This window comes from Phragmites australis, chromosome 14 (assembly GCF_958298935.1).
Source record: "Phragmites australis chromosome 14, lpPhrAust1.1, whole genome shotgun sequence".
Classification (NCBI taxonomy): Eukaryota; Viridiplantae; Streptophyta; class Magnoliopsida; order Poales; family Poaceae; genus Phragmites; species Phragmites australis.
In genome coordinates, this window is record NC_084934.1 from 11149320 (window position 1) to 11176054 (window position 26735).

At 43.5% G+C, this 26735-nt stretch overlaps 1 protein-coding gene and 1 pseudogene across 1 annotated transcript; both read left to right on the forward strand.

The window, feature by feature from the left end:
* The first annotated feature begins 3096 nt into the window (after positions 1 to 3096).
* Positions 3097 to 4371, forward strand: LOC133890232 (acyl transferase 15-like). Its single transcript, XM_062330675.1, has one exon. The coding sequence runs from the start codon at positions 3097 to 3099 to the stop codon at positions 4369 to 4371; it is 1275 nt and encodes a 424-aa protein (XP_062186659.1).
* A 2431-nt stretch (positions 4372 to 6802) lies between these two features.
* LOC133890233 (probable calcium-binding protein CML14) lies at positions 6803 to 7914 on the forward strand (annotated as a pseudogene).
* Positions 7915 to 26735: the final 18821 nt, after the last annotated feature.

Below are 26735 nucleotides of genomic sequence, written 5' to 3' on the forward strand. Positions count from 1 at the left end.
TGTTAACGATGATTAGGGTCAACAAATTGATGGTCAGATATTTTGCTTTTTTTATGAGAATTTTTTGAAGTTTGTTTTTTTTTTCCATAGATTTTTTTGATTTATGATTCTTTGTGGTACACACCTTAATACAGGATCTAACGAATCGATGGTTGAATATTTTATTTTTTATATATAAAAACAACATAGTGGTATTCAATGCGCGCACCACAAAAATCATAAAATCAAGAAAATCTAAGAAAAAACACAAAATCCAAGAAATAGCTAGAAATTTTCAGAAAAAAAAGCAAAATATGTGACCATTGATTCGTTGACGCACGTCCTTAATCATTGTAAATAACATCAAATAAAATCCTCCCCGTCACATGCTCCACCTCGAAATTGCTGCCAAATTACTGACCTCTGCCATTAAGACCGAAAACTTGACCAATTAATCCCCTCAATGGATCGCCAAGAAAAAGGACAAATCCTGTCAGCTCGCTGTATCACGTGGAACCCTAGCATGTATGAGATAAAGCAGAAGGCCAAAGGAACATAGGGAGTGGGAGAATATGATCAAGCATACGTGCATACGGCCATTCAAACGATATGATGGAGCAGCGACGACAAAGCGGCGCATTCGGGAACAAACAGCTCGTGAAAGAGGGTACGTAACTCAGCGACATGTGTGCGCCAAACGAAGACGCACACGATCGATCATGAAAGCTCACAGTTAATTAGACATGCAAGCATGGATGAACTGCAACATGAGGGAGGCCATGGGCACCGGCCTGGGGTGACTAGGGTGTGACCAGGGGAGGGGTATGAGGACAGCACGGTCTAAGACTGTGTCTAACGGTTTTCTTTCAGGGGCTAAAATCCCTTCACGACGGGATTTTCGTTCCCTTCAGCGCTCCAACGGATTCCCTTTACGGTTCCTGTCGCGAAGGGATTCCCAGAGTCATTCCCTCCAGCTTGGGATTATCTCTCCTTTCCCTCCGCGATTCCCCTCGAAAGGAAGCTGTTGGAGATGAGAGGAAATAAAACGAATGAAAATGGGAAAGGAAATCAGAAAGGGAGCGAAATGAAGAGAATATTGTTGAGGACAGTCTAACGGGCCGGCGGAATGAACAAACAACAGGCCACCAGGCCGCACGCAAAATCCAGGTTCGAGCAGAGAATGTAAGCAATCCTAACATATATATTTGCCTCAGTCTCAGTTTTCCTCTTAGATGCTTAGTCAATTTTGCTCCGATTCTTCAAATTGCTGTTCTTGCTCAGCCAACAGTAACATCGGAGCAGCTTAATGATGGCAGTCTGATTTAATACTAATCACTAGAATGATTTGTAGTAGCAATTACTCGTGGATTTTACTATAATCCATCCCATGTTGACCATGTTCTCGGGTGAGCCATCACTGCATTAGGGGCGACGCAGGGCATACACTGCGACATCGCATGGCTGGTGATATGATTTTCCAATACTTACTGTATTGAAAAAATTCCTTATTTGTTATTGAAAGATAAACTAATTTTCTATTTGTCATTCTACAAAATAAACTTCATTATTTATCATTGCTTTTAATTTCCATTCATTTCTCGCTAGTACCGTCCATTTAACCTATAGAAAAGATATATTTATCTTTTGAGAGGAGGACGATAGCCTCAAGTGTGTCTATTAGTAGCTAATCAAAGTTCAGTGCTTTTTAGAGGTTGAATGTGATGTACTAGAAAGTTGTAAATAATTTCTTTATGCTTCAGCAGAGTTTTTTAATACTGAATTTGGATGAATAAATCAAGATATATGAATTTTTGAAGTTGTGTTGTTTGCAGACCATTATGAGAGCGGTATAGTAACATTGTGACTATGATTAGACATAGCAAAAATCAGAATTAATTTTTGGTGAATACTAAAGTTGTAGAAAATTTTGTATGCATAATTTTTGTATGCGCATTTATTGTGTTTACTATTGTAGATAAATAGATATGAAGATAACAAGGTGACTAGGCTACATTGGATGTATTAGTGCCGTGGTTATTTTTAAATATGATTTAGTTTAATATTCATAATACTTTTCAACTAGAAAGTGTGATATATTAAATATGGTTTATGTATATAAGTTATCACCTATGAATTACTTCTTGGTTGCTAGTTTTATATTTTTATACCATGTAGATAACAAGTCATTTAAGGTGTATGACTGGGAAATAATGTATTTAACATATGTGCCCGAGGTCGCTGTCCTCCTCCTCAGATATAAATGTATCTTTTCTATAGATCAAATAGACAGTAGTGATGAGGAAGGAATAAAAATTAAAAATAAATAGAGAATTATCTTATCTTCTAGTGAAAAATAAGGAACTTTCTCTACTGTATCCTACAACACAGCAGTCACCAATGCGAGGAAGCGGTGGTAAGGTGACAAAGTGCGCCGTCAGCAACCTAGGTTCATCTCAGGTGTGGAAAAAGGGTGAGCACCCATATGAAAAAAAAAATTACAACACAGCGAAGCCTTGAAACAGAAGACGACAATTTTTCTGATCACTAAGATTAATGATACATGGCACTGTTGAAGTCCAACATAGACATGCATGTTTAATTTATGCGCCATTATATATAACACAGACCATGTTCATGAATGACATGACAATGCAATTCAAAGGAATACTGGTGCGAGAAGAAGCCATGCTAAATCCATGTCAAGCTATATTACTTTCTTTTTTCTCAAGCGAAAAAATGCTTGAGATTCTTGACATGTTCTGAGACAAAAGGATATAATTTGAAACAGAAACAATACCCTTGAATCAGATATATATTGGACCGGAATAATTAGAGCAAGGGGATTACTTTATGCTGATATTTAAAGAAATTCAATAAGATTTAATAAGATTAAAAAACTAGCAGCGCAAATTGCGCAGGCCATTTTGCTAGTTAAATCCACACGGCAAAGTCCGACCACACAACTCGTGTGAACTAACCGCCAATTGATGCTCCCACACGCAACGGAAGACAGGTCGAAGCTTGTGCACTATAACTTCAGATTCATAAAGACAGACAGACCCACTGTCTACGAAGAACCATCAGTCGAGAAAACAAAATAGCAAAACACATAGAACAATGAGCTCCACGGTTATGAAGTCCTTGCCGGTGGTAATCAGACCAGCGGAGCTGGAGATGACTACCAGCAATATAGATCTCCATTCTTTCGACAAGGGTCTTGGTGACATGCCAGCTACATGCTTCCTCGTGTTCGACCATCCAATCGATGAGCCCGTCGAGACCATAAAGAAGGGGCTGTCCCGAGCACTGGTCTACTACTCCCCTATCGCCGGCCGCCTTGCCGCAGGAGCTGGCAATGGCGAGCTCCGTGTCGAGTGCAACGGTGAGGGCGTGGTCTTCGTGGCAGCGTCCACCGACCGCGCCTTGAACGAAGCTAAATTCTTCGACCGTTCGCCTGGTGCAATGACGCTACCAGACGATCTCGCCGTCTACTACCCAGATGACAAATGTGGCCGCACCGACCCACTGCTTCTGATGCAGGTGACCGTGTTCTCCTGCGGTGGGTTCGTTGTCGGGGTAACATGGAACCACGCCATTGCCGATGGTGCTGGGATGGCCCAATTCTTGCAGGCGGTCGGCGAGCTTGCCCGTGGGCTGCCGGCACCGTCCGTCATCCCGATCAGGTGGGACGACTCGCTACCGGGCATCCCTCCAACGATTGCTATCGCACAACAGTCCATGACCGGCCTCGCGTCACAGGACTTCGCCTTCTTTGATTATACCATCCCTTCGAGCTTGATCAGCCGCATCAAAGCCGAGTTCCGTGATCATGCTAATGGCCAGCCATGCACTGTGTTCGAAGCGGTGACCGCTGTGCTATGGCAGTGCCGCACTCGTGTGGCCATCTCCGATCCAGAAGCCCCAGCCCTGCTATTCATTGTGGCCAATGTTCGCAAGCACGTAGGGGCCAAGGATGGCTACTATGGCAACTGCGTCAGTGGGCAGCTCGTCATGGCAACGAGTGGCTCAGTTGCGAACGGAGACATCATGGGCATAGTGAAGATGATAAAAGGTGCCAAGGAGCAGATACCTAAACGATTGAAGCACAACAATATTGATAGTGGTGGTCGGGAGCGGCACGGTGACATGCTCCGGTACAACTACAACCTTCTTAGTGTGTCGAGCATGCGGAACATCGGCCTCGACGAGGCCAGTTTCGGCGGAGGGAGACCGGTGAGGGTGATGTGCCGTGCCCGTGCGCCACACATGACTGTGCCATCCTGCGTGGCCTGCCTGCCATGGAAAGGAAAGGATGGGGCCAATGTGCTGACCCGCTGTGTCAGGGAGGAACACGTCAACGCCTTCCTTGGAGAACTGGCAAGGTTCACATGATTAGCAATTTATGTTGTGTGATTTACGATTCAGTGTTGCTTGTGTTGTTAAGAAGTTATATGCTTGTTATTTCTAGTGTTTTGTACTTTTGTTTGCTATATGCTTGTACGTTGTGTGCCCCTTAAGATGTTATGATGCCCTTGTGGAGAACAAATTGTGGAAGCTTGTAATGTTATACATGGTAAATTGAGGAGATATATGCCTGAACTGTTCCTCTCTGTGAGGTGGCACACTTGACGAGCTCACACAGAAAAAGAAAACAGATTATTCTGTATGTGATTCATTTCGAACCAATGTGCGTGTCTTATAGCTAGTAAGCTAGATATATGAAAAATACCTATATTTCCCTAAAAAATACCTATATTTGCATACGTTTTTTCAGTTTCATGTTAATAAAATAAAAGTATCTATATAATAACTAAAAATCGTCAGTAAACAAGAAAAAAGGCTCGTGGGCTTTGTTTGTTGTACAGCTCGAAAGTAGTGTTCCAAGTAGATGAAACAGATTCTTTCGCGCTATTTAGCCATGTCGTAGTCGCCCTCTGCGTCTGGCAACAGGAAGAAGAAAGAAGGAAGATGTATGGGTCTGTGAGGCCGTGAGGGAGAACAACGTCAAGATGGCCCAACTAGCCAACTTCCGACCCGTCCAAGGCCCCAGCCCAGTATAATTTAGAGCGTGGTCTGCGGTCTGCCACTAGAGTTCTAGTGGCACACATGCATCGCGTAAGCAAGAGGAGCTGCAACCTTCCATTCTCATTGTCTCGGTGCCCCTGGACGGTCCCCTACTCCCCTGCAATGCACCACAGCTGCTTTCCGCGAGGCACGCTACATGGACGCCCACGACGCTAACTTCCCTCAATCATGTCAAAGAATAAGTGTTTCGGGTTTTCCAGATATACCAAGGAAAATTTGGATGTAGCCCCTTGATTTCAAAGTTTACACAGTAACACAAAGCAAGCAAGTCAAGTGCAGCCAATTTATGGAACAAGATGAAAGGCAAGGGATTCAAATTATCATCTCAACAGATAACTTAGTCATCTTGGAATCCTATAGTAGAGCTTAACCACTACCTTGAGTAAGATCTTTACACCCATGATCCAATGTTTGCAAACAACAACACTATCAACCGTCTTGCGTGGTGGAAAGATAAAGAGCAATTCTTTCCTGTGTTGCCACACTTTGCACGAGATGTTCTCCTAGTTCCAGTGTCAACCGTCTCATTAGAAGCACCATTTAGCATGGTCGGAAGTTATTGAAGAGTGGAGATCATCGCTCACTCCTAAAATGGTAGAGGCAATCACCTGCTTTAAAGACTAGGAAAAGGTGAACGCTGACACACAACATCAGCTTAAGGATCTGGATATCGTGGGGGCATTAGCTGACCTCGAGAATCTTGATCTAGATGATAATGAGTAAATCATGTGTGTAATTGTGTGATGTGCTCTTTTCCTTACTAGGGGAATCCCATACTAGGGAGTAAGATTTTTAACGAGACAGTTACATTGTTACACATTATTTGATGAATCTATTTTATGTAATATATTCTTTTTTTTACTCTTTTACTGTGCTCACGGGCTAATGCAGTGATGTATTATATTCCATCATGTTGTCATCAGTTCATCACTGATCAACATCTTTTGTCTCTGTCTATCTTTATTTTGGCCTCTACAAGTCTACATCTCTCGGAGAGCACGTATGCATACACTACACCAAAACACCTCATTAGTATCGATTTTGGAACCTGTACTCTATAAGTGGCATTGATGGTCGGAGACTATCAGTGCCAATTTTAGAACCGGCACTGATGTGGTTTTCCAAAAAAAAAGAAAGAGAAAATGGGCGGCAGCGGGAGTGGCAACTGATCCGGCTCAGAATCAAGTCAGCTCGGATGCTGCTCCCGCCGCCGCTCCCCCGCTGCCACTGCCACTGTCGAGCTCCCCTTCTTCCTCATTGCCCCCCTCCACACCTCCTTGTGCCCCCTTCTTCCCTGTCGAGCTCAAACCCACCACACCGAGCTTCACATACATAAACAAGAGATATTGCGACCCAAAAATCAAAACAAAATCCCAACCTGATGTAAATCCGACGACCTCGCCACGGATCCCACCGCCCTGACGCACTTGCAGAAGCCACGGCCCTCTGGCGCTCCTCGTGGCCACCCTCCAGTGCTCCCCTTCAGCGCTCCCCGCCCTCTAGCGCTCCTCGCGGCCGCCCTCCGGCACTCCCCTCCGGCGCTCCCCTCCGGTGTGAAGAGAGAGGAAGAAATAGGGAGAGAGGAATAGAGAGGCCTGGATGAGTGGAGTCGAGTGAGGTCTCTGGAGGATTTGGACGGGAAGAGAGAAGAAGAGAGAGGGAGAGAGGTCTAGAGTGGACGAGTGGAGTTCTGGATGAGTGGAGTCAAGTGAGGTCCGGATGGGTGAGGTTGAGGATAATGAAGACGGAAGTAGAGTTCGAGCCAGACGTAAGGGAACGAGCCAGAACAGGAGTTAATTAAAATTTCAGGTCCAGAGCAAGTATCAGTGCCGGTTTTTAGCGCCTTTCTCATTTTTCGCGTACGAGAGATTAAGAACTGGCACTGACACACTTTCTGTTACGGTTACTATTGAACCGACACTAATGTGACACTACTTTTGACCTATTTTATAATAGTGCTACGCGAAATGGGCCGGCTCACTCAAGCTCGGGCTACAAAGAGGGAAAAGAGAGGTAGGCATGGGCCGGCCTTAGCTCATTTGGTCAAGAGTGGGCTGGCTCCGTATTACAGGCCCAATGAGAAAAGAGCAGGCCCAGATCTTCTCTTTCTTTATTCTTATTTCAACATTCGCTTATATATGTATGTGGTCAAGAGTTACCACCTTCAGACTTCATTGATCTACTAGTAGTCTATATCATGTTCGTGCCACCACAATGGAAAACAGGAAACAACAAAGACCGGGAGATCTCAAAGACATTAGTGCCAAAGCGCACCGCCCCCAAGGCCCCAAAGAATCCAAGAAATCAGATGAGCACTATCCTTCATTCCTCCTCGGCAGCTCCACGCCTCCATCTACTCCTTGCAAGTTGCAACCAAGTCCCAACTAAAAATCCTGGAGCTTAAAATCTTCTATCGGTTTGACATGGACGGCGACGGCAGCCTGATGCAGCTGGAGCTGGCGGCGCTATTGCACTCCCTGGGGCTGCGTTCCACAGGCAACAAGGTACATGCGTTGCTGGCCGGCATGGCAACGGACAGCAACGTCAAGGTGGAGTTCGACGAGCTGGTGGCTGCCATCGCGCCTGTGCTCACCAATCACCATGCAGACGCACTTTGCTGACCAGGCGCAGTTACTGGAGGTGTTCCGCGCCTTCGACCGCGACGACAATGGGTACGCCTCCGCCGCTGAGCTGGCCCGGTCCATGGCGCGCCTGGGCCAGCCGCTCACCTTCGAGGAGCTCACACGGATGATGCGCGACGCCGACGCGGAGGGTGACGGGGTCATCAGCTTCCCGGAGTTCACCGCCTTCACGGCCAAGTCCGCCCTTGACTTCCTCGGTGTCACCTGAACTGCATGTCGTGTGCGTGTCGCTCGCCTGCCCGCTGTTGATTAGTCCATTTTTTTACTTTTTAGGATGGTCAGGTCAACCTACCTAGGATGATGGTTTCGAGTGATTTGTTAATATCACTGAACAGATTTGTAATGCACGGATCGTGACGACACAGATCATTGCAGGTCCAGATTGCCGCGGCCGTGACGTCTTGCGTGCGCGACGAGGAGCTGGGGCTAGAGTGGTCAGTGGTGGACGCTGGTGCCGGCGAGCACGTGGCACAACATGAGCGACAAGGAGCTGCTGTGGGCGGCGTTGGCAGCCGAGGGTCCGGAGGTACCCGTACCAACGTTCATGTTCCTGACGCGGGGCCGTTGCCATTGGCGACCCTCTGGGAGAGGTTCTTCGCCCAGGCCGACAGGGAGCTCTACTCCGTCTACGTGCGCGCAATGCCGATTACCTCCCAAACTTCTCGCAGACGCCCGTCTTCTACCGCCGGCAGGTGCCCAACCAAGTACGCCTCGCCAAGAACGGTACTAGGCCCATGCTAGCCCAGCATGATGCGGCCTGTCATGCCTTAAGTGCCATGCATGGGCCTTCTTGGAGGCTCTTGTGCAAGCCCGGCATGGCCCGAGCAACTCCTCGTGTCGTCCTGGCACGGCCTAAAGCCTGAAAGGGGCGAGTCGGCCTGGCACGACCCGACAAGTCCCAGCTCTAATGGTAACCTGGCTGTACTACCACATGATCAACGATTTTTTTTAATTAAATAAGTTCAAATTACTCTTCTGAACTATGCATGATAACCCCTCGAGCTTTAAAACTATTTATTTACATCCGAATATTAAATACCGAATTACATAACCCCTGGAGTGGTTTGCAACAACAGTTTTAATGACGTGGCTGCCACGCCATCCGGTTTTTATCACCTGGTTGCCATGTCATATCTCTCTCTCTGACGATAGGGTCCGGGCCCAATGGCCAGGCCAAAAGGCTTCACCAGTCGGTCTCCTGCCGGCGTGCGCTCATGCCATGGCGACACACATCGCCACTGGTGAACGGCCGTGCAGCACGGCCGGCTGAGGGCGCCATCACCTACAGCAACAGTGTGGGTCGTGTCCAGCGAGCCCAACCAGAGCCCGGTCGACATCGAGTGACTCGGCGCGTGGAGCTTGACCCACGCGGACGGTCGCACTGGCGTCGGGTCTAAAGGGAACCAGCGCACGCGAAACGCTTATGGGGTCACGGCGAAGCTCATCGTGGCTTGAATTGTAAATGAGAGTAGCAGTGAGGCGGCACAACAGGTCTGACGGGAACTTGCGCGGAATCGATCGGAAATGCATCGCGTGACCCCCTCCCCCCCCCCTCTTGCCCTCTCGGAACTCAAGCTAGGTGAATCCATGCTCGGGTTCGACAGATTCATCGGGGACATGGTGGATCTGCTTGGCGGTACTCAGTTGCTATGAAGGAGAGCTCGGCTCATGGTGCTGGTGAGGAAAAGTGAGTGAGGAAGAGAGAGCGGAGCAGAGGGGAAGCCAGGGTAAAAGAGCTCGGTTGCTCCCACTCGAGCATGCTGCTGTGCTGGGTCACTCGACGTCGGTTGGGCTCCAGTTGGGCTTGTCAGACACGACCCACACCATTGGGTTTCCTATCTTGTGCTGCAGGTGATGGTGCCCTTGGCCAGCTGTGCCGCACGACAATTCGTCAGTGCCGATGTGCGCCGTCATGGATTGTGCGCACGCCGGCAAGAGGCCGACCAGTGAAGCCTTTTGACATGGCCACTGGGCCATAGCCCCACCATAAGAGAGAGATGACATAGCAGCCAAGTCATCAAAACCGGTGTTGTAAACCACTTCAGGGATTATGTGATCCGGTATTTAAAATTTAGAGGCTAAATAAACGGTTTTAAAGTTCAGGGTTATTCAGATACCATGAATAGTTTAGAGGAGTAATTTAGACTTTTTATATATTTTAAAAATAAAAAATAGCAAAACTAGACGGCAATTTGAAAAAATTGCAAAAATAGTTTATTGTCGTCCATTGAAAGGGCGACAAGTTAAAAATAAAAAATGTTGCATTCCCTTGCTCTCAAAATTCAAAACACTATTTAAATAGTTATAAAAATTATGAGCAAAAATTACGTTAGAAAGGATACTATGATCTAGCTTAAAAAATTCAGACAAAGATATGTTCTGTACAATAAAATTTGTCTTTTTTGTTTCTCGTTGTAAACGCTATTGTTTGAGTTGAATTTTTTTGGAGATATGGATTATAACATCCTCTATAATTTATATTTTTTAAGAATTTTTTATGACTATTTTGATAGTGTTTAGAATTTTGAGAATACTGAAACACATTGTTTTTTTTAACCTACGAAAGGGTGGCATCTTTATTATTTTATACGATGAGCACCTGTCACCCTTCTAACGGGCAACAACAGCCTATTTTTATAATTTTTTTTAGACGAACGTATAGTTCTATGATATTTTGATTTTTGAAATATAAAAATAAAAAAAGCTCCATGATCAGCAAGGTGACGCCCAGCAGGTGTAGGGACAGTACATTCAAGCCCATGGCCTGAATCAAGCCCAGTTAGCATGGGGTGATTTCCTTGAACTCATAGTATCCTTCGTTCAGCTAACGAGGAAATGAAAGAGTGGGGTGATCTTACTTGTGCCTCTAGACAAGCAACACCTACAGAGAGTTCATTCGGTGGGTCTTTTCAAGTACTTTTTGCTCAATCCCGGTTAGCACAGGGCCCTCAGCAACCTCAAAATCATCAAGCACGTGGCCCTAATTCGGGATTTTTTAACGAGTGGTCGACTTCCAGATCAATATCTTGTGAACACTTCTTTTGGCTCCATCTCCTCTCAGACTGGCCAGTTTTCTTTTTTGGTTCCACTTCCTCCCACGTGGTATGGATGCGTCTTACCAACGAGCCAAACGCTCGTCTGCATGTCCCATACCCACCAGTATTAGACGCTCCCTTGCATCTTGCCAACGAGCCAAGCACTCGTCTGCATGTCCCATACCCACTAGGTATTAGGTAACACTGATGGGTATGGGTGTACTGGGCAGCTAGTTTGTATGTAACTTTTTCATTCAACCCTCCTCCCTGAGTATATCGGATTCTACGCTTATAGGTCTTCACATCAATAGGAAAAGCACACATACTGAAACAAAGATTTAATTTTTTCATGCAAACCCCCAATAATTACACATTTTGAGCTTAGGGCTCTTCACATCAATAGGAAACGTACAGAACAGGGATTAATTTTTCATTTAACCTCCCAAATTGTAAAACTTCACACTCAGAGCTCTCCACATCAATAGAAATCGCACACATACATAGCTCTCCACATCAATACATCTTCTCAGTGCTACTAATATTGCTTCTTTTCCAACTTTCTTAATACCATACACAACAAAAAAGGGTAATGTATTAGCTTCAATGAAACTTAAAAGGAAAAAGTGGGCATTGTCCACATCTGTGCATATCCCTCCATTACAACGACTTGTACCTGCAACAACAGGATGAGAAGATTAGTTGCAAAGCTTTAGCAAGTTCACATCGTGAGAATTGCTTTGTCCATTTTATGGTGAAAATGACTCGCAGAACAAGTCCAGTCTCACAAATTGGTGTCAAGACCATGGTTCAGTAAAGCAAAACATCAAATTTTAGCAGGCTTCAGTTCATGAAGCTAGCTGCACTAGTTGATCCTGTTCTACAGTCGTGTCCATTTCTGAATTTGGTATCTCAAGATCTGGACAACTGAACTCAAGCTACAAATGCTCTACTGCTACCTCTTCCTGCCATGCATGATCATAGAAAAGAAGTCTCAAATTTAATGGCATCTATCTAGATAGCTATGTTCAGTACATCCGTAAAAGCGATCATGTACGGCAAATAGTAACTGATCAGTCGCAGCAAGTAAAACAATAGAAAAAAGCAGCTCTATGCAACAAGTAACAAGTTCAAGAAGATAGCCAATGCGTAAAACAGTATAGGTTTTCCTAAAATAACAACAAAGTGCTAGTAAAACTAATGCATAATGCTACATGTCTCAATTATAAGAAATGAGAAACCAGTCTTCACAATCACAACACCCAAGAAAACACAATACTACATAATCAAGAATAAGCCGAAGCCATGCACTTTAATGCAAAACTTTGCCAATAATCCAGTTCTATCAAGCTTATGAAATAATACTTGAACAAGAGATCTTCTCCTATATTTATAGTTGGAGCCAATAAGGTTATCTCCTGCAATATTTCAAGTCCTCAACAGATCAATCTTCTTCATGACTTGTAGTTGGTAAAGATTCTTGATAAGAAGTTTGATCTCAATCTTTTGATGAGAGGGATTCTTTTGATTTAGTGGAAGTGACATTGACGATCCAACTACACTGTACGACGATGATGCGCCTTAGCAATTGCTAAACCAAGTCCAGATGATTGTTGACCTTGCTATGAGCAAGATCAACCTAAACACAAGGTTCAATTCCTGCGAGCAACCGAAGAACAAGCAAAACTCAAGTAAAAATAATATGAAATTGCATAGATATTAAAAAACGAATAAAGTGAGATTCTATTGATGATCTTGAAAAGATGGTTGTCCAACACAACTCGAAGACTCAAAGTTTACACATAGCTAAACCGATGTAACAAAATCCGCTCTGTTTATGATGGCTACAAGAAGTATTTAAAGGGGTAGAGGACAACCAAGAGGGTATTGGGGTTAGCCTCAAACCCTAGGACGTGTCCCTAATGTACTCGACTTGATACAAGGCCTCACGGCCCAAGTTGAGGTGGCGCATCACTGTTTCTAAAAATAGATGCAGACTATTTTGGTAGTTGTGGCTGGCTCGAATAAAATTTGGAAGTGAGGTCAGATACGTTGGAAAGTAGACTTAATAAGCTATCCAAAAATCTAAGAACATCTAAAATGGACTCTGCATGAATAAATTACGTCCGTTTGAATCCAACATTGTTTCTGCAGTCCGAATCCAAAACGTGTTCAACTCAAACTCTTGCTTCCCTTGGGCCTAAAAAGGCATGGGAATGTGTCCCTTGCTCCCTCTTCACCATAGTTCCTGATCACATGTAAATCACAAGAATTAGGTAGAATTCCATTCTCTAAACTAGAAGCATAAAATCCTAGGAATGAGTGAACCTGATAGTTTAATTGATGTGCTCTAGCTCGAGTAATTTGTCCTTGTATCACATCTGGTTTGGACTCATCTTGAGAAAAATTGGTGTGTGTATCTAAGGTGGTGATATCCTCATCATCCTCTCCTTGAATTGGAGTCGTCCTCGACTCAAGCTCATTCGCTTCTCCCAAGTATGATTTTAATTCTACAATGTTAAAGGTGGGACTAACCCCAAAATTTGCAGGCAACTCAAGTTTATATGCATTATCATATTCTTGTTGACAACTTTGAAAGGACCATCAGCTCTAGGCATCAACTTTGACTTTATGAACTCAGGAAATCGATCTTTTCTCAAATGCAACAAAACCAAATCTCCAGGTTCAAAAGTTAAATGTTTCCTCCCATTACTACCAGCAAGTTTATATTTCACATTCATGCACTCTATGCTTTATTTAGTTGTCTCATGCATTTTTAGCATCAAATCAGCATGTTGTTTAACAGCAAAAGTCAATTTCTCTGAATATGGAAAGGGTAACAAATCAATAGGAGCATGAGGTACAAAACCATAGACAATCTCAAAAGGGCACAATTTAGTAGTAGAATGTGTTGAACAATTATAAGCAAACTTAATATGAGGTAAGCATTCTTCCCACATTTTTATCTTCTTTTTCAAAACAGTCCTAAGCATGGTAGATAAAGTTCTATTGAAAACTTCAATTTATCCGTCAGTTTAGGGATGACAAGTAGTAGAAAATAAAAGCTTTGTCCCTAATTTAGCCCATATAGTCCTCCAAAAGTGGCTAAATAATTTAGTGTCATGATCTAAAACTATTGTGTTTGGCGCACCATGCAAGCGAACAATTTTACGAAAGAATAAGTTAGCAATGTTAGTAGCATCATCACTTTTATGACGGGGTATAAAGTGTGCCATCTTAGAAAATCTATCCACAACAACAAAAATGCTATCCCTCCGCTTCTTGGTTCTAGGAAGCCCTAAAACAAAGTTCATAGAAATATCTTCCCAAGGTAAGCTAGGAACAAGAAGAGGCATATACAAACCATGAGGATTAAGTCGTGACTTAGCCTTTTGACATGTAATGCAGCGAGCAATGTAGCGTTCCATGTCCCTTCTCATCTTTGAACAAAAGAAATGACTAGCGAGTATGTCCTTCATCTTCTTCACTCCAAAATGTCCCGTTAGTCCACCTCCATGCACTTCCTACAACAATAACAAACGAACGGAGCTAGCAGGAATGCATAGCTTGTTAGCTTTAAACACAAAGCCATCATTGAGGACAAATTTGTTTCATGTTCTTCCCTCTTTATAATTCAGCAACACATCTTTAAAATCAGTATCATGTGCATATTGCTCTTTGATCATCTATAATCCAAAGATTTTGAAATCAAGTTGTGTCAACATGGTATATCGCCTAGACAAAAGCATCAATAATAACATTCTCCTCTCCCTTCTTGTGTTTGATAATATAAGGAAAAGACTCAATGAATTCGACCCATTTTGCATGTCTACGATTCAGTTTATCTTGACTTCAAATGTGCTTTAATGATTCATGATCAGAATGTATGACAAATTCTTTGAACCACAAATAATGCTACCATGTTTCTAAAGTTAGAACTTAAGAATATAATTCCTTATCATAGGTAGAATAGTTCAAACTAGGCCCACTCAACTTCTCACTAAAATATGCAATAAGCTCTCCTTCTTGTAACAACACGCCACCCAAACCAATTCCACTAGCATCACATTCTAGCTCAAATGTCTTAGAAAATTCTGAAAGTTGAAGCAGGGGTGGATGTGTTAACTTATCTTTCAATGTGTTGAAGGCATTCTCCTGTACATCTCTCCACACAAACGGTACACCCTTTTTGGTAAGATCATTCAATGGTGCAGGGATAGTGCTGAAATCCTTCACGAATCGATGATAGAATCTAGCAAATCCTAGAAAACTTTGTACCTGGGTAACCATGGTAGGGGTCAACCAACTCGGGATTGCCTCAACCTTGGCCTAATCAACTTGGAGTGAAGAAGAATACCTTGCAGAGTAACAACATAGCCAAGAAAAAGAGGCTTGATCCATACAAAAGGTGCACTTGTCAAGGTTACCAAATAAGCATGCATCACGTAAAGCATAAAAAATACCACGTAGATGGTTAACGTGTTCCTGTAAATATTTGCTATATATCAAAATGTCATCAAAATATACCACCACAAATCTATCAATAAAAGCATACAAAACTTCATTCATTAATCCTATGAAGGTGCTAGGTGCATTAGTTAAACCAAAAGGTATTACTAACCACTCATATAAACCAAACTTAGTTTTGAATGTCGTTTTCCATTCATCCCCTAACTTCATGAGAATCTGGTGGTACCCACTACGCAAATCAACTTTAGAAAACATCATAGAACCACTTAATTCATCAAACATATCATCTAATCTAGGAATAGGATGACTATATCTAATGCTGATATTATTGATTGCTTGACAATCCACACACATGCGTCATAATCCATCTTTCTTAGGCACTAAAGTGACCAGAAAAACACAACGACTAAGAGACTCATGTACATACCTTTTATCAAGTAATTCTTGAACTTGACGTTGTATCTCCTTAGTTTCTTCCAGATTGGTTTTGTATGGCGCACGATTAGGCAAAGAGACCCCTAGAATGAGTTCAATTTGGTGCTCAATACCTCAAATTGGTGGCAAACCTAGTGGTACATCCTTTGGAAAGACATCAATGTACTCCTGCAAAAGGTTAGCAATAGCCAGAGGCAAAGAAGATGGAATATCCTCGAATGAAAACAATGCTTCTTTGCATATCAAACCGTAGCAAATGGAATTTCTAACATCTAAAGTTGAGATGTCAGATTTAGTTGCAAGAAAACTGGAACTTTTTAATTTTATTTCCTTAAAAAGACTCGGTTCAGTTTTATTCTGGTTATGAGATTTCGCCAACTCACTTGCTACAATATGATTTTCAGATTTTGGGGTCTCATGATTTCTACTAGCTCTAGCAAGATCATCTTTCAAATTTTGTTCAAGAGTCATAGGGTGTAACACAATCTTCTTACCTTGTTCATGAGAGAGTATTGATTTGCTCTGCCATGATGAAAACAATCTTTATCATATTGCCATGGTTTACCTAACAACATAGAGCATGCTTGCATAGGTACACCATCATAATCAACATAATCATAATAAGAACCTAAAGCAAAATGTAAGGTCTAGTGGAGAGTGCTAGCTTCTCCACCATCTCCATGCTAGCTAGATTGTTACAACGACCACCATAAATGATTATACGAACTGATCGCTCCTTGACAATGCCTTTAATTTGAAACAAGTTGTGGCGCTGATTTTGCTTAGCATGAGCAATATGAACACTAAGCACGCGTTGTGCAATAATACTCAAATATTGTTCCAAATCACCGATGCCCACATGCTCTTCTTCATGTTCTAAATTTGGTTTGCCATCTTCATGTTCACAAGCAAAGCATAGGTTTCTTCCTCAAGATCGCTTGCTGAATCGTACTCGCCATCCTCATGAATTATTAGCACACGCTTGCTTAGACACTCCCTCATCATGTGACCAAAACCCTTGCAACGATGGCATTGAGTGTCCTTTGTGCATCCCATTGATGCAACCGATGACGATGAACTTTTGGTCAAAGCTTGTGTGGCACTTTTCGTCAATGCGGGTGTTTGGGGTGCTGAAATTGAAGTAGAGGATGCAGGTTTGTTGATAGAGGAACTTGCTGTGGTGGTACAGGTGGATGGAACAGTAGAGGTGTGAGGCGTCCATGAAGTAGTGCGACCTGCAGAAAAGTTGGTTTTCGTTCTCGATTGTCATCCTTGCACCTCACGTTCAGCTTTACAAGCAAGATGGAGTAAACAAGTCATCGAATTATAATCCTTATAATCTAGAATATCCTGGATTTCTCGATTTAAACCACCTAAGGAACGAGCCATAGAAGCCTCCTCATCCTCAACTAAGGCCCCGTTTGGCATAGATCCAAATCCAAGATTTCTTAGAGCTGGTCAAACCTTAGCTCTAAGAAATATTTGATCTAGAGCTGTGGGTGGATTAAAGGTATTTAGTTGAGCCATCTGATTTTTATTTTGGACTAAAAATAAAAGTTTAAACCATTTTATTTTATCATACAAACTCCAGATCTAGCATGGATCTCGGAGCTGAAGTTGTGCCAAAGCAGGCCCTAAACCACAATGCAACATGCAACCTTGCAATTCTCGATAATATTCCTCTACTGAACTAGTACCTTGGTGTAAGCACTGTAATTTGTTTAATAAATCTCTAGCATAGTATGAGAGAACAAATCGATGTTTCATGATTAGCTTTAATGCTTCCCAAGGGGTGGGTATATTGTTTGGATGAAGGCGGCAATGCTCTCTCCACCAAATAGAAGCAAAATCAGTGAATTCACTAATGGCAGCCCTAACTCTTCTATCCTCAGGGAAATCATGGCATGCAAATTTTTATCAACAAGTAATTCCCAACCGAGGTAACCATCGGGATCATATTTACCTTCGAACGATGACATGTTGAATTTTACCTCAGAGGAAACGTCATCACAATCATGTACCTCGCGTCATGGTGGATCACAACAAATACCTTGCCGATAAAAGCATAGCTGACGATGGTCACGGTCATTGTTGTAATTGATGACATTGTCATCCGACGAATCAGCAGCGTAGTTTTTGGAGTTTTCACCATTGGAAGGTCCCGAGGCAGCAGCTACAAGCATATCACGTCTAGACAAAATGGTGGCAAGGGTAGTGTTAGCAACTCCCTGCGTGGTCTTGATGGACCAGAGGTGGTCTTCTTGCAGCGTCATATGCTCATTAGTGAGTCGTACATCCTCGCCAAAGCCCTGGTGGTGATCCTCGTCATCCTTTCAAAGTGAGAAATAATACCCTTCGTGTGTGGAGAGTGTTGTTGCGAACTCTTGTTACCTGACATTGTTAGTAGAAGACAAGAAACACAAAGATGATGTTCCTATCACTATGTAGGATGTTGTGAAAAGTCGCTTGACTCCGAAGCTTTAACCAAAGCTCTTACAAGTTCTTACCATGCAGAAAGTGTTGTCGGCCATTAGCAGTATCAAAAGTTCTTTGAAGCTTGGATAAAGCGATTACCAAGGGACCGAACAAACAGACATAGTAGAATGTGGAGCTTAGATACAGTTTTCTCATGCTCATAAAGTGGCACAATATATCTGTTGGGGGAAAAATAAGCCAGCCTGAGGATAATGGTTGAATATTACTATCCGGGTCCCCCCGGAGTCTTGATCTCCGGATCCTCAGGTAAAGGCTCAACCTCCAAAGTCATTAGGTCCCTTCACGGTACCTCTTCGTACCTACGAAGCCTTCTCTTGGCTTAATGGGCTCGGCCTCCCGAAGGCTCGGCCTCCCGAAGCCTCGGTCCCCCGAAGGCTTAGCCTCCCGAAGCCTCGGTCTCCCGAAGCCTCAGCCTCCTGAAGCTCCAGTCTTCCGGAGTCCTGCTTCCCAAAGCGTTCACCTGCCGGATCCATGCCTCCCGAGGCCCCCGCCTTGGGATGATCGGGCTACCTTCCCAAAGGTAGCAGGGTGAGTCAGTAGTCCCTGGGAAGATCTACCGAAAGGGGAGCGCCGGTCATGCTTTGCCTGCCAAGAAGTGACCGGCATTAAAGGCCTAGGCTGATGGGCGCCCCTCTGACACCCTGGCATAATGGAGGCTATCCTGACACCCCTGACAGTGCGGCGCCAGGCCGCAATTGGCGACCGGCTCGCTGCACTCTAGGGGGCAGGCATCACGATAGTTACCACGGTGGATATTTATCTCCCGGATAGGATAGAAAGTAGTTATCCGGGATAAGGCCCAGTAATTCGGTCGGATCCTAGATATTCGTACATTATTATAACTTGTATGCCAAGGTACACGTGACCCTATAAATAGGGGGCCATGGTTATCTGGGAAAGAAGAAGCGAAAAAAAGAAAGGGAGAGACAGGCGAACAAAAACGGTGGCGACGGACACAGAACACGCATCACAGCAAACCTATGATTCTCCCCCAGATCGATTCATTTTTCCTACCATCAATATACTCGTGGTGTTCCTTCCTCTCAAACTTCATCTCCAAGCTTGAGTCTCTTCCTTAGAAGAAACTCTCACCGTATTTGCTGGGGCAAGATGAACTCTTGCTCCAACAATATCGAATAGTAATGCATGCTGAAAAGATGCTCAACCACTAGCCTAGTTGCTGATCAAGCGATAAAAGTGAAGAGTAGACGACAACACGCACACAAAAATATAATGGAACCATTGCAATCAAAGGAAGAGCTATATAAAAAAAATTGAGAGTGTCATCAAAGCTTGTATTGCAATAGTTCAAAGAGAGACGCTAGCTATTGCTCAAATTCGAAATAAGAGGGCACAAGATTGCTCAAAGACTAGCACACCAAACAAAACTTGATGAACTGCAGCCCCAAACAAAATATATGTGATAAAAAATAACTTTTGGCCTCTTTTTTTTATATATATTTTTTCAGTTCTGTTTGCATTCTTTTTTTCCTTTTTTTTCCAACACAAACTTGCATAATAGCAGGGATCTTGAGCACGTGATGATGATCATGACTTCATGAAATAAAACTTACGGCGCACAAACTACCAATGAGCAGTCCCTCAAGCAAATTCAACATGCTAGTCTCAATTAGGATCAAAGTGGTCACAAAGAACTGATGGATTCACAAAGAAAAATATGCAACTCAATAGATATAAGTGATGTTTTGTTGCACAAGCAGCAGGAACCAGCTACTCGCACCAAACATCAAGATAATTGCTATAAATTCAGGGTGCACAAAACAACAACTAATTAGAGGATGAAAATTTTTGTGGCACTATTTTTGGTATTTTCTGGTTGTTTTGCGGATTCGAAATGTGCCGTTGTGTTCAAATTGCTGTATTGTAACGCACAATGTATTTAGTAGCGGGCGTGCCAATATACAAATGTATATGAGAGATATAGGAGACAAAATATAATTGAAACACGTAACCATATTCATTCATTATCGAAATCATAAAATACATTTTCATAGATTACAATTTTCTCACACACACATACGCACACGCTATCTGATTGAGTCTTCCAACGATCGTGTCTTCCTGGTTCCGTGGCCTCGCAAGGCCTCCGGTTAATTACATCCATTTTCCTAGACAATCTCCAATTAAGCTGCTGGCGGTCGTCATATACAGGTCGTCTCTGAGTCTGCAAGGCTGTAGTCACACGCATCAAAACAGAGCAAAGTTATTGCGCCAGAAATCGAAGCAGTAAAGAAAACGGGACAAATAGTCTAGCGTGAGCTTTATGGACTGTTTATTTGTCCCAGGTCATCATCGGCTAAATAGCCTCAGAATCTATAGTCCCTCATCATCGGCCTTGGCCTTAGGTACTACAAGGAAATAGAGGGAGAGAGAGTCTAGTTACATGTCAGTTTACCAGCTACAATCTGATGGGAATCCGACAAACTACGCATGTCTCTAGACTCCTATCTACGATCTCTGATCTCAACCCATAGGCAACAGAGCCACAAAGGTAGGGGTAATATAACCAAGCCACAGAGTAGTCAAGCCACGAAGGCAACACACTATCGGACCTCAATGTACGTCATCAGCCACGACACAATACCAAACTCCTGAACAATGAGCTTATTAATCATCATTGGTCATAATCTTCAAACTATCAATATGATTAATAGCAAAAGACCTCATATTAACACATGATCAGATCACATAATCTACAGCAGTAGGGCCACAACAGCAGCAAATGAAAGGCCATAACAGGCAGGGTCAATAGCAGAGTCCCTACAACAGCAACATACGGTCGACAACAACACAGAGCCCACATCAAGATAGCAACAAAGATATGGGTAACAGAGCCAGCATTAGGATGATAACAACACACCAGATAATGACCAAGAATCAGGATATTAACAGAGCCATCATCAACATGAAATAGCCTACTACACCATCCTGATCCAAATATAACTAGCAAAAGAAACTCATGACTCATATAAGCTACCACAAGGGGTTCCAGCACCAGGCACCCATCACACATGCTATAGCCCCAAAACAAAGGAGCCCAGACATACAGGAAGGCATCACCAGCTATCAAGCAAAACCCAGCCCCAACCAAATTGCAAAATGCCCAAGGCCATCAAGTAATAGCCGCCCTGTAAACCACTTGACATAGAGAGAGGTAACAATCTCAACCAACACTAAAACTGTCACACCCAGTTTTAACGGTCAAAACCAGATGCGGCTTATGTGTGCCCAGAATGTTCAACACACATAAGGACATCACAGGTAAAGTAACAAAAGTAATACTTTTATAGAATAAACGTTAAACTTTTACAGCAATTGACATATATTATCTTCTATGTAGATATCTGCAATGGAAAAGAAGCACTGGTGACCAACAACACCGCAGAAAACCGACCGAGAGACACACGCCTAGAACGTCACAACCTCGTCTTGATAGTCTTCAACATCTTCACTCACTGAGTAGCACCACACATGTCGTATGTCATAGGGAAAATATCAAGTGTGAGCACATGACGTGCTTAGCAAGTGTGGGAAAGATAATGATATATAGGCTTTCAACAATAATAGGCTAACACATGATATATTTGCGTAAATGCGAGTAATGAAAAGATATTTGAACTCAAAAAGCATTAAACAATTATTAAGCGAATGTAACACATATAGTCCAACGCCCAGCATACAAGGCTTCCCACCTTGCATACCATAACCGTCTAGTACTCCATGTACTATAACCAAAACCATAACCACAACCCACTAAACATGTGAGGATCCAAGTCTCCCACAACCGCAGACATGGCTGTTATAACAGTTTTTACACTCTACAGAGGTTGTCCACTTTCCCCACGAGTCAGTGAATTCTATGTTGCCGTGTTAACAAAACGCTTAACACACGCCAGTTGTATGCCTCCAAGAAATCACTGGATGACATTTTCCACTAACAAGAGCCTAATCCAGTATGCATCTGCCCACTAGGTTTCACCGCCAGGGTTTACGCGAGTCTAACTCCTACCCAAAAACCTCCTTTTGTGCTAACACAACACACGCTGGATAGGTTCTAACTAGCATGTCACGCCTTATCCATATCAGCCTCGTGGTTGGTACGTTACTTCTTGGGTTATTGCTCCATGAACCAGTCCTTACTTAGGTTACTTGAGCAAATACTAAACCAACAACATAACCATGACAACCACCAAAACCACTTTGCTCAAGGCCTAAGGTTCTATGTTGCTAGACCATTAATACCTTTACGACCATTGTTGCATAAGTTCATTAATCGAGATTACGACACTTCCCAGTATCCCAAAAGCATGGCTAAGAAATCTACCCACCAAAGATACCTAACCATAAACCATCTAGATTCCAAGGGATGATAAGGGAAAATCTAAGCACCCTAACATAGGTGACTACCCATCATATTGACAGACACTGCATGCAATTTTGTAAAAAAATAATAGTTTAAATCATATGTTTAAGATGATCAAGGACACTTGCCTTTTACCCAATGCTACTCAGTGTTGTCGAAATTTTCGTCTTGAAGTCCCTCAAATTGCTCCAGAACGTTATCGACTAATCGCGAGAACTACCGACAAATATCACAAAGGAAAACACTAAGAACAACATACCAAACATAATTAAAACACTTTAAAAACACTATAGTTGGATAGGTATGATTTTAGAAACATTTAGACGCAAGAATCACCTAAATCGGAGTTAAGATAAAAAGAGAACAGCTTTCGAGAGATGGATTTGACTAAAAAGGAAATGTTGATTTACCGGAACTATTTTCCTATGGGAAAAAGCTTTATTGCACAATCACTGCATCAGGCTTGACAACATCATTGCGCAAGATTCAAGAAGTGTAGGGCAGACTAGACTTCGCTGACTAGGCTAAGGAGAGTAATATGGTGCTGACTTGGCATGCTATGCAAGTACCATTTTGGATTAAAGAAGGGATACACTAAGATCTAGTATCGACCACCCATGATGGATCAAATGGCTAGAGGTTGCACTTTTAGGTTAAGGATACTACCGGTGACTCTGTGTAGTGGTGGTGGTTTGGGTTTCATCGGAGATGGCAATTAGGCGTGTAGCCACTAACAACGATGTCGGGCTTCGATGATGTTTCAGTGAAACAATGGAAGCATAGCATAGAATGCAGAAAGGCTAACTCAGCGGTATGGTTGGTTTTGGAAGGGGTCATCCAAGGTAGCGGCAAAATAGCGAGGACTGCTGCTAGGTTTAGTGGTGACTGCGAACATATGCAGCAAAGAAGATGCTCGCGTTCCAGTAGATTGGCTATGAAATTTGTGAAACCGTTTGAATAGAGACGTTCATATTTCCTGGGACCACAATGCTATGGTATGAGTTTTGGTAGATCATCCCCATAGAGGAAGAACAATCAGCGAAGATGAGACAGGTGACGGTTGCGACGTGTTGTGGTTGGCATCGATGTTCTGGTCGTGTCGCTGCACAAACGGTGAGGGGCTCCCAGGGTCACGTAGAACACTTTATGGGACACACTGTGATGTGGTTGGTGCATCGATGCAACTTTTGGATCGACGGGGAATGCGAATGCAAATCTGGTGCGAGCGTAGAACACATAGAAACCAGACAGTGGGCATGCCGACCTTGATTCCGATGGTTTGGCTACTCTACTAGCCGACCTATTTGGTGAGGGTGTGGGGAACATCATGGGTCATGCACTGGTGAAAGGGCATGAATATTTGACTTCTGGTCAGCTAGGAACGTAGATACCAATCGGCGATGGCGTGGTTGTCCGCGACGGCGATGACCGTGGCTGCGTAGATCGGGCTTTGGTCGGAGCTAAGGCTTGGCTAGGGACTTAGTATGATGGTAAAAAGGTAGTAAGAGAGGAGAATAATGGATCCTCACCATGCTTCGATGGTTGATGAAGGAGGATTCGCGGAGAAGACGACGTAGCGCATCACGGGCGACGGCGGCTCCGGCGAACAGCGGCGCACGGACAGGGCAGCAGCGGCATCTAGGGCTTGGGGGTGTGGAATAGGGATAGGAGAGGGCATGCAACTCTTATTTATAGGGCTAGGGGCAGCTGGTTGAGGTGGAGTCCAAGCCGAACATGAATCGGATTCGAGTTCGAGTCGGTTAGGGTTTCCTTTTTCGTAGCTCTCTATTCTGAGGAAAATATATCCACCGTCCAGACTCCACATTGGACATTTTTGGACTCTAAATCATAGTACTCGAAAAGGTCTACAACTTTGGTATTCGTCAGAACTTCTGAAAATGCCATCTTAATTTTTAAAAATGCACCACAAGCTAAACTGTTTGAACTCAGACTTATCTACGCAACACTGATTTCGGGGGCTATAACTCCAAGATCCATTATCCAAAAGGGGACTTCCATAGGTTCAAATCAAAGCTCTCGATGATAAATACAACTTTGTTATTGTCAAGATTTGCATTTGAGTTCGTTTTGAACTCTGAAACTTCATGGGAAGATGAGGCTGTCCAGAACTCCACAAAAATGTGCAGATTTCGTGGATCTTTTTGTTAGGCCATCTAGAAGACTTGGCTAAGAGTTTGGACTTGAGAAAGATTGAGCCCAAAGACACTTTAGGTATATCTAGGGTTTAGAAAAGAGACTTTTGCAGAGAAATTTGAATAGGGTTTGAATTTGAATTGAGCTCAGAGTGAATTTAAGAGAAACAAAAAATGAGGTTGAACAAGAATAGGAGTAGATAAGGAATTTGGATTTGGATTTAGGTAGAATTTGAGAAATATGAGATATTGGCTTTAAAAAGGGATTTGGATAAGATTTGAATTGAACTAGAGAAGGATCAGGTATGATCAAGGATTGAATAGATGATGAATTCAAATTTTGAATTCCAACCATTAAGATCCTTAACTAGTTTACTACAGAGTTTTGTAAAAACCTTTTCAAAATCTTTTTCACTCAAAACACCAAAGAGAAAGAAAAAGAAAAAGAACTCTAATGCATTTACGTGGCTCCTAACAAAACTCAGAATGCAATGCACACAAAATAATAACCTTTTTTGATTGATTGTTTATGAAAATAGGTTTTAAACCTATGCTACTCGTGAAGCTATTCAATAATCTTAGAAAATTTTAAAAAGTTGTAAATTCTGAAAATCAGGGTGTTACAAAAATGGTGCAAGCACCAGGCCCCAAACCAACTAGAACTAGGGTCCTAGTATCACCAAACAACCCAAACCTCATGCATTTAACCATAAGCAAACCGGCCACCGCATCAACATCTATCTATGGTAACTAGAGGTTGAGCTCATCACCAGAAACAATCAGCCACGGATGCCATGACAGAGGATGGCGATCACACATATGATGGCCGAGCTACAGAAGCTCGCATATGTCAGCCAAACGGATCAGTGCTTCAATGGCAACACCATGCAAGAGAAAAATTAGAAAGAGGGCAGGGCATGCAATAGAAAAACTGAGCCACAACCACCAAGCCCCATCAACAGAACAGGGCGATCACCAGTGAGCCTCAAAAGCATCAAGCTTCTACAGATAGAAATAACTAAGGCCATCATATAAGCATACAACAAAGATATATGCCTAAAGAACCTCAATTAACCTCAGCCCATCAAAGGCAGCTGCACTTATCAGTCATCATGGCGGAAAACATCACAGCGGCCAAGCAAACAGCAATTCAGCCCAATTGAAAACCACACCTGCGTGACGGCGCTTAAACACCCAGCCGGCAAACCGACGGCACTTTGACTCCCAGCTGGCATGTGACGGGCCATCTTGACTAATGCATCTCCGCAGCAAAAGCATACCGCTAAAACATATGGCGGAACAACAAACACCAGAAACAACACATGCCAGCCAAACTCAAAGCGGCCTCCCTGACATGGGCATATACGAATGAAACACCTCGCCCGCAAGTGCCATCACGCGAGCGCTGGCCAGAGCACCTACACACGTGCACGACTGCGACTCAGATCAACAGCGATCACAACAAAAGCCGGCTGGGGATAGCACCCATGTAGCCAAAAGCAACCTGCAACTCACACGACCACGGCGCAAACGCCAGTTGGAGAACATCACAAATAAAAAGCACTGAAGATGACCACCACCTCAACGACAATGACACAGGGAGAACTAAAGATGATCAACATCTCAATGACAACGGCCTATGGCCGACCGAAGCACACAGAGACCAACAAAACCAAAACACCTCAATGACAATGGCAACGAGGCTGGCTAGGGCATAATTGAAAGCACCATGGCACGAAGGACGGGCTATCTCAACTCAACGCCGATGCGGCACACTTGTATCTCATGCGGTCACGGCGCAAGCGTTGGCAGGAACAATACCTGCATCTTACATGGCCATGGTGCAAGCGTTGGCCGGCATATACCTGCGCACCTCACGGTCGCGGCACGAAGGCTGACTAGACCACCTGTATCCACACGGCTACGACGCAAGCATCGGTCAGAGGTTATAAAAAATTGAAGCACCAATCAGCGACCACTTGTAGTAGATAAGAATGAGGGGAGAGAATACGGCACCGGAGCACCTCTCGACAGTCAAAGTCGAAATCCATCAACCTAC

Excerpts from the sequence above, each read along its gene's own strand:
- LOC133890232 (XM_062330675.1), top strand. The coding sequence starts at position 3,097 with ATGAGCTCCACGGTTATGAAGTCCTTGCCGGTGGTAATCAGACCAGCG.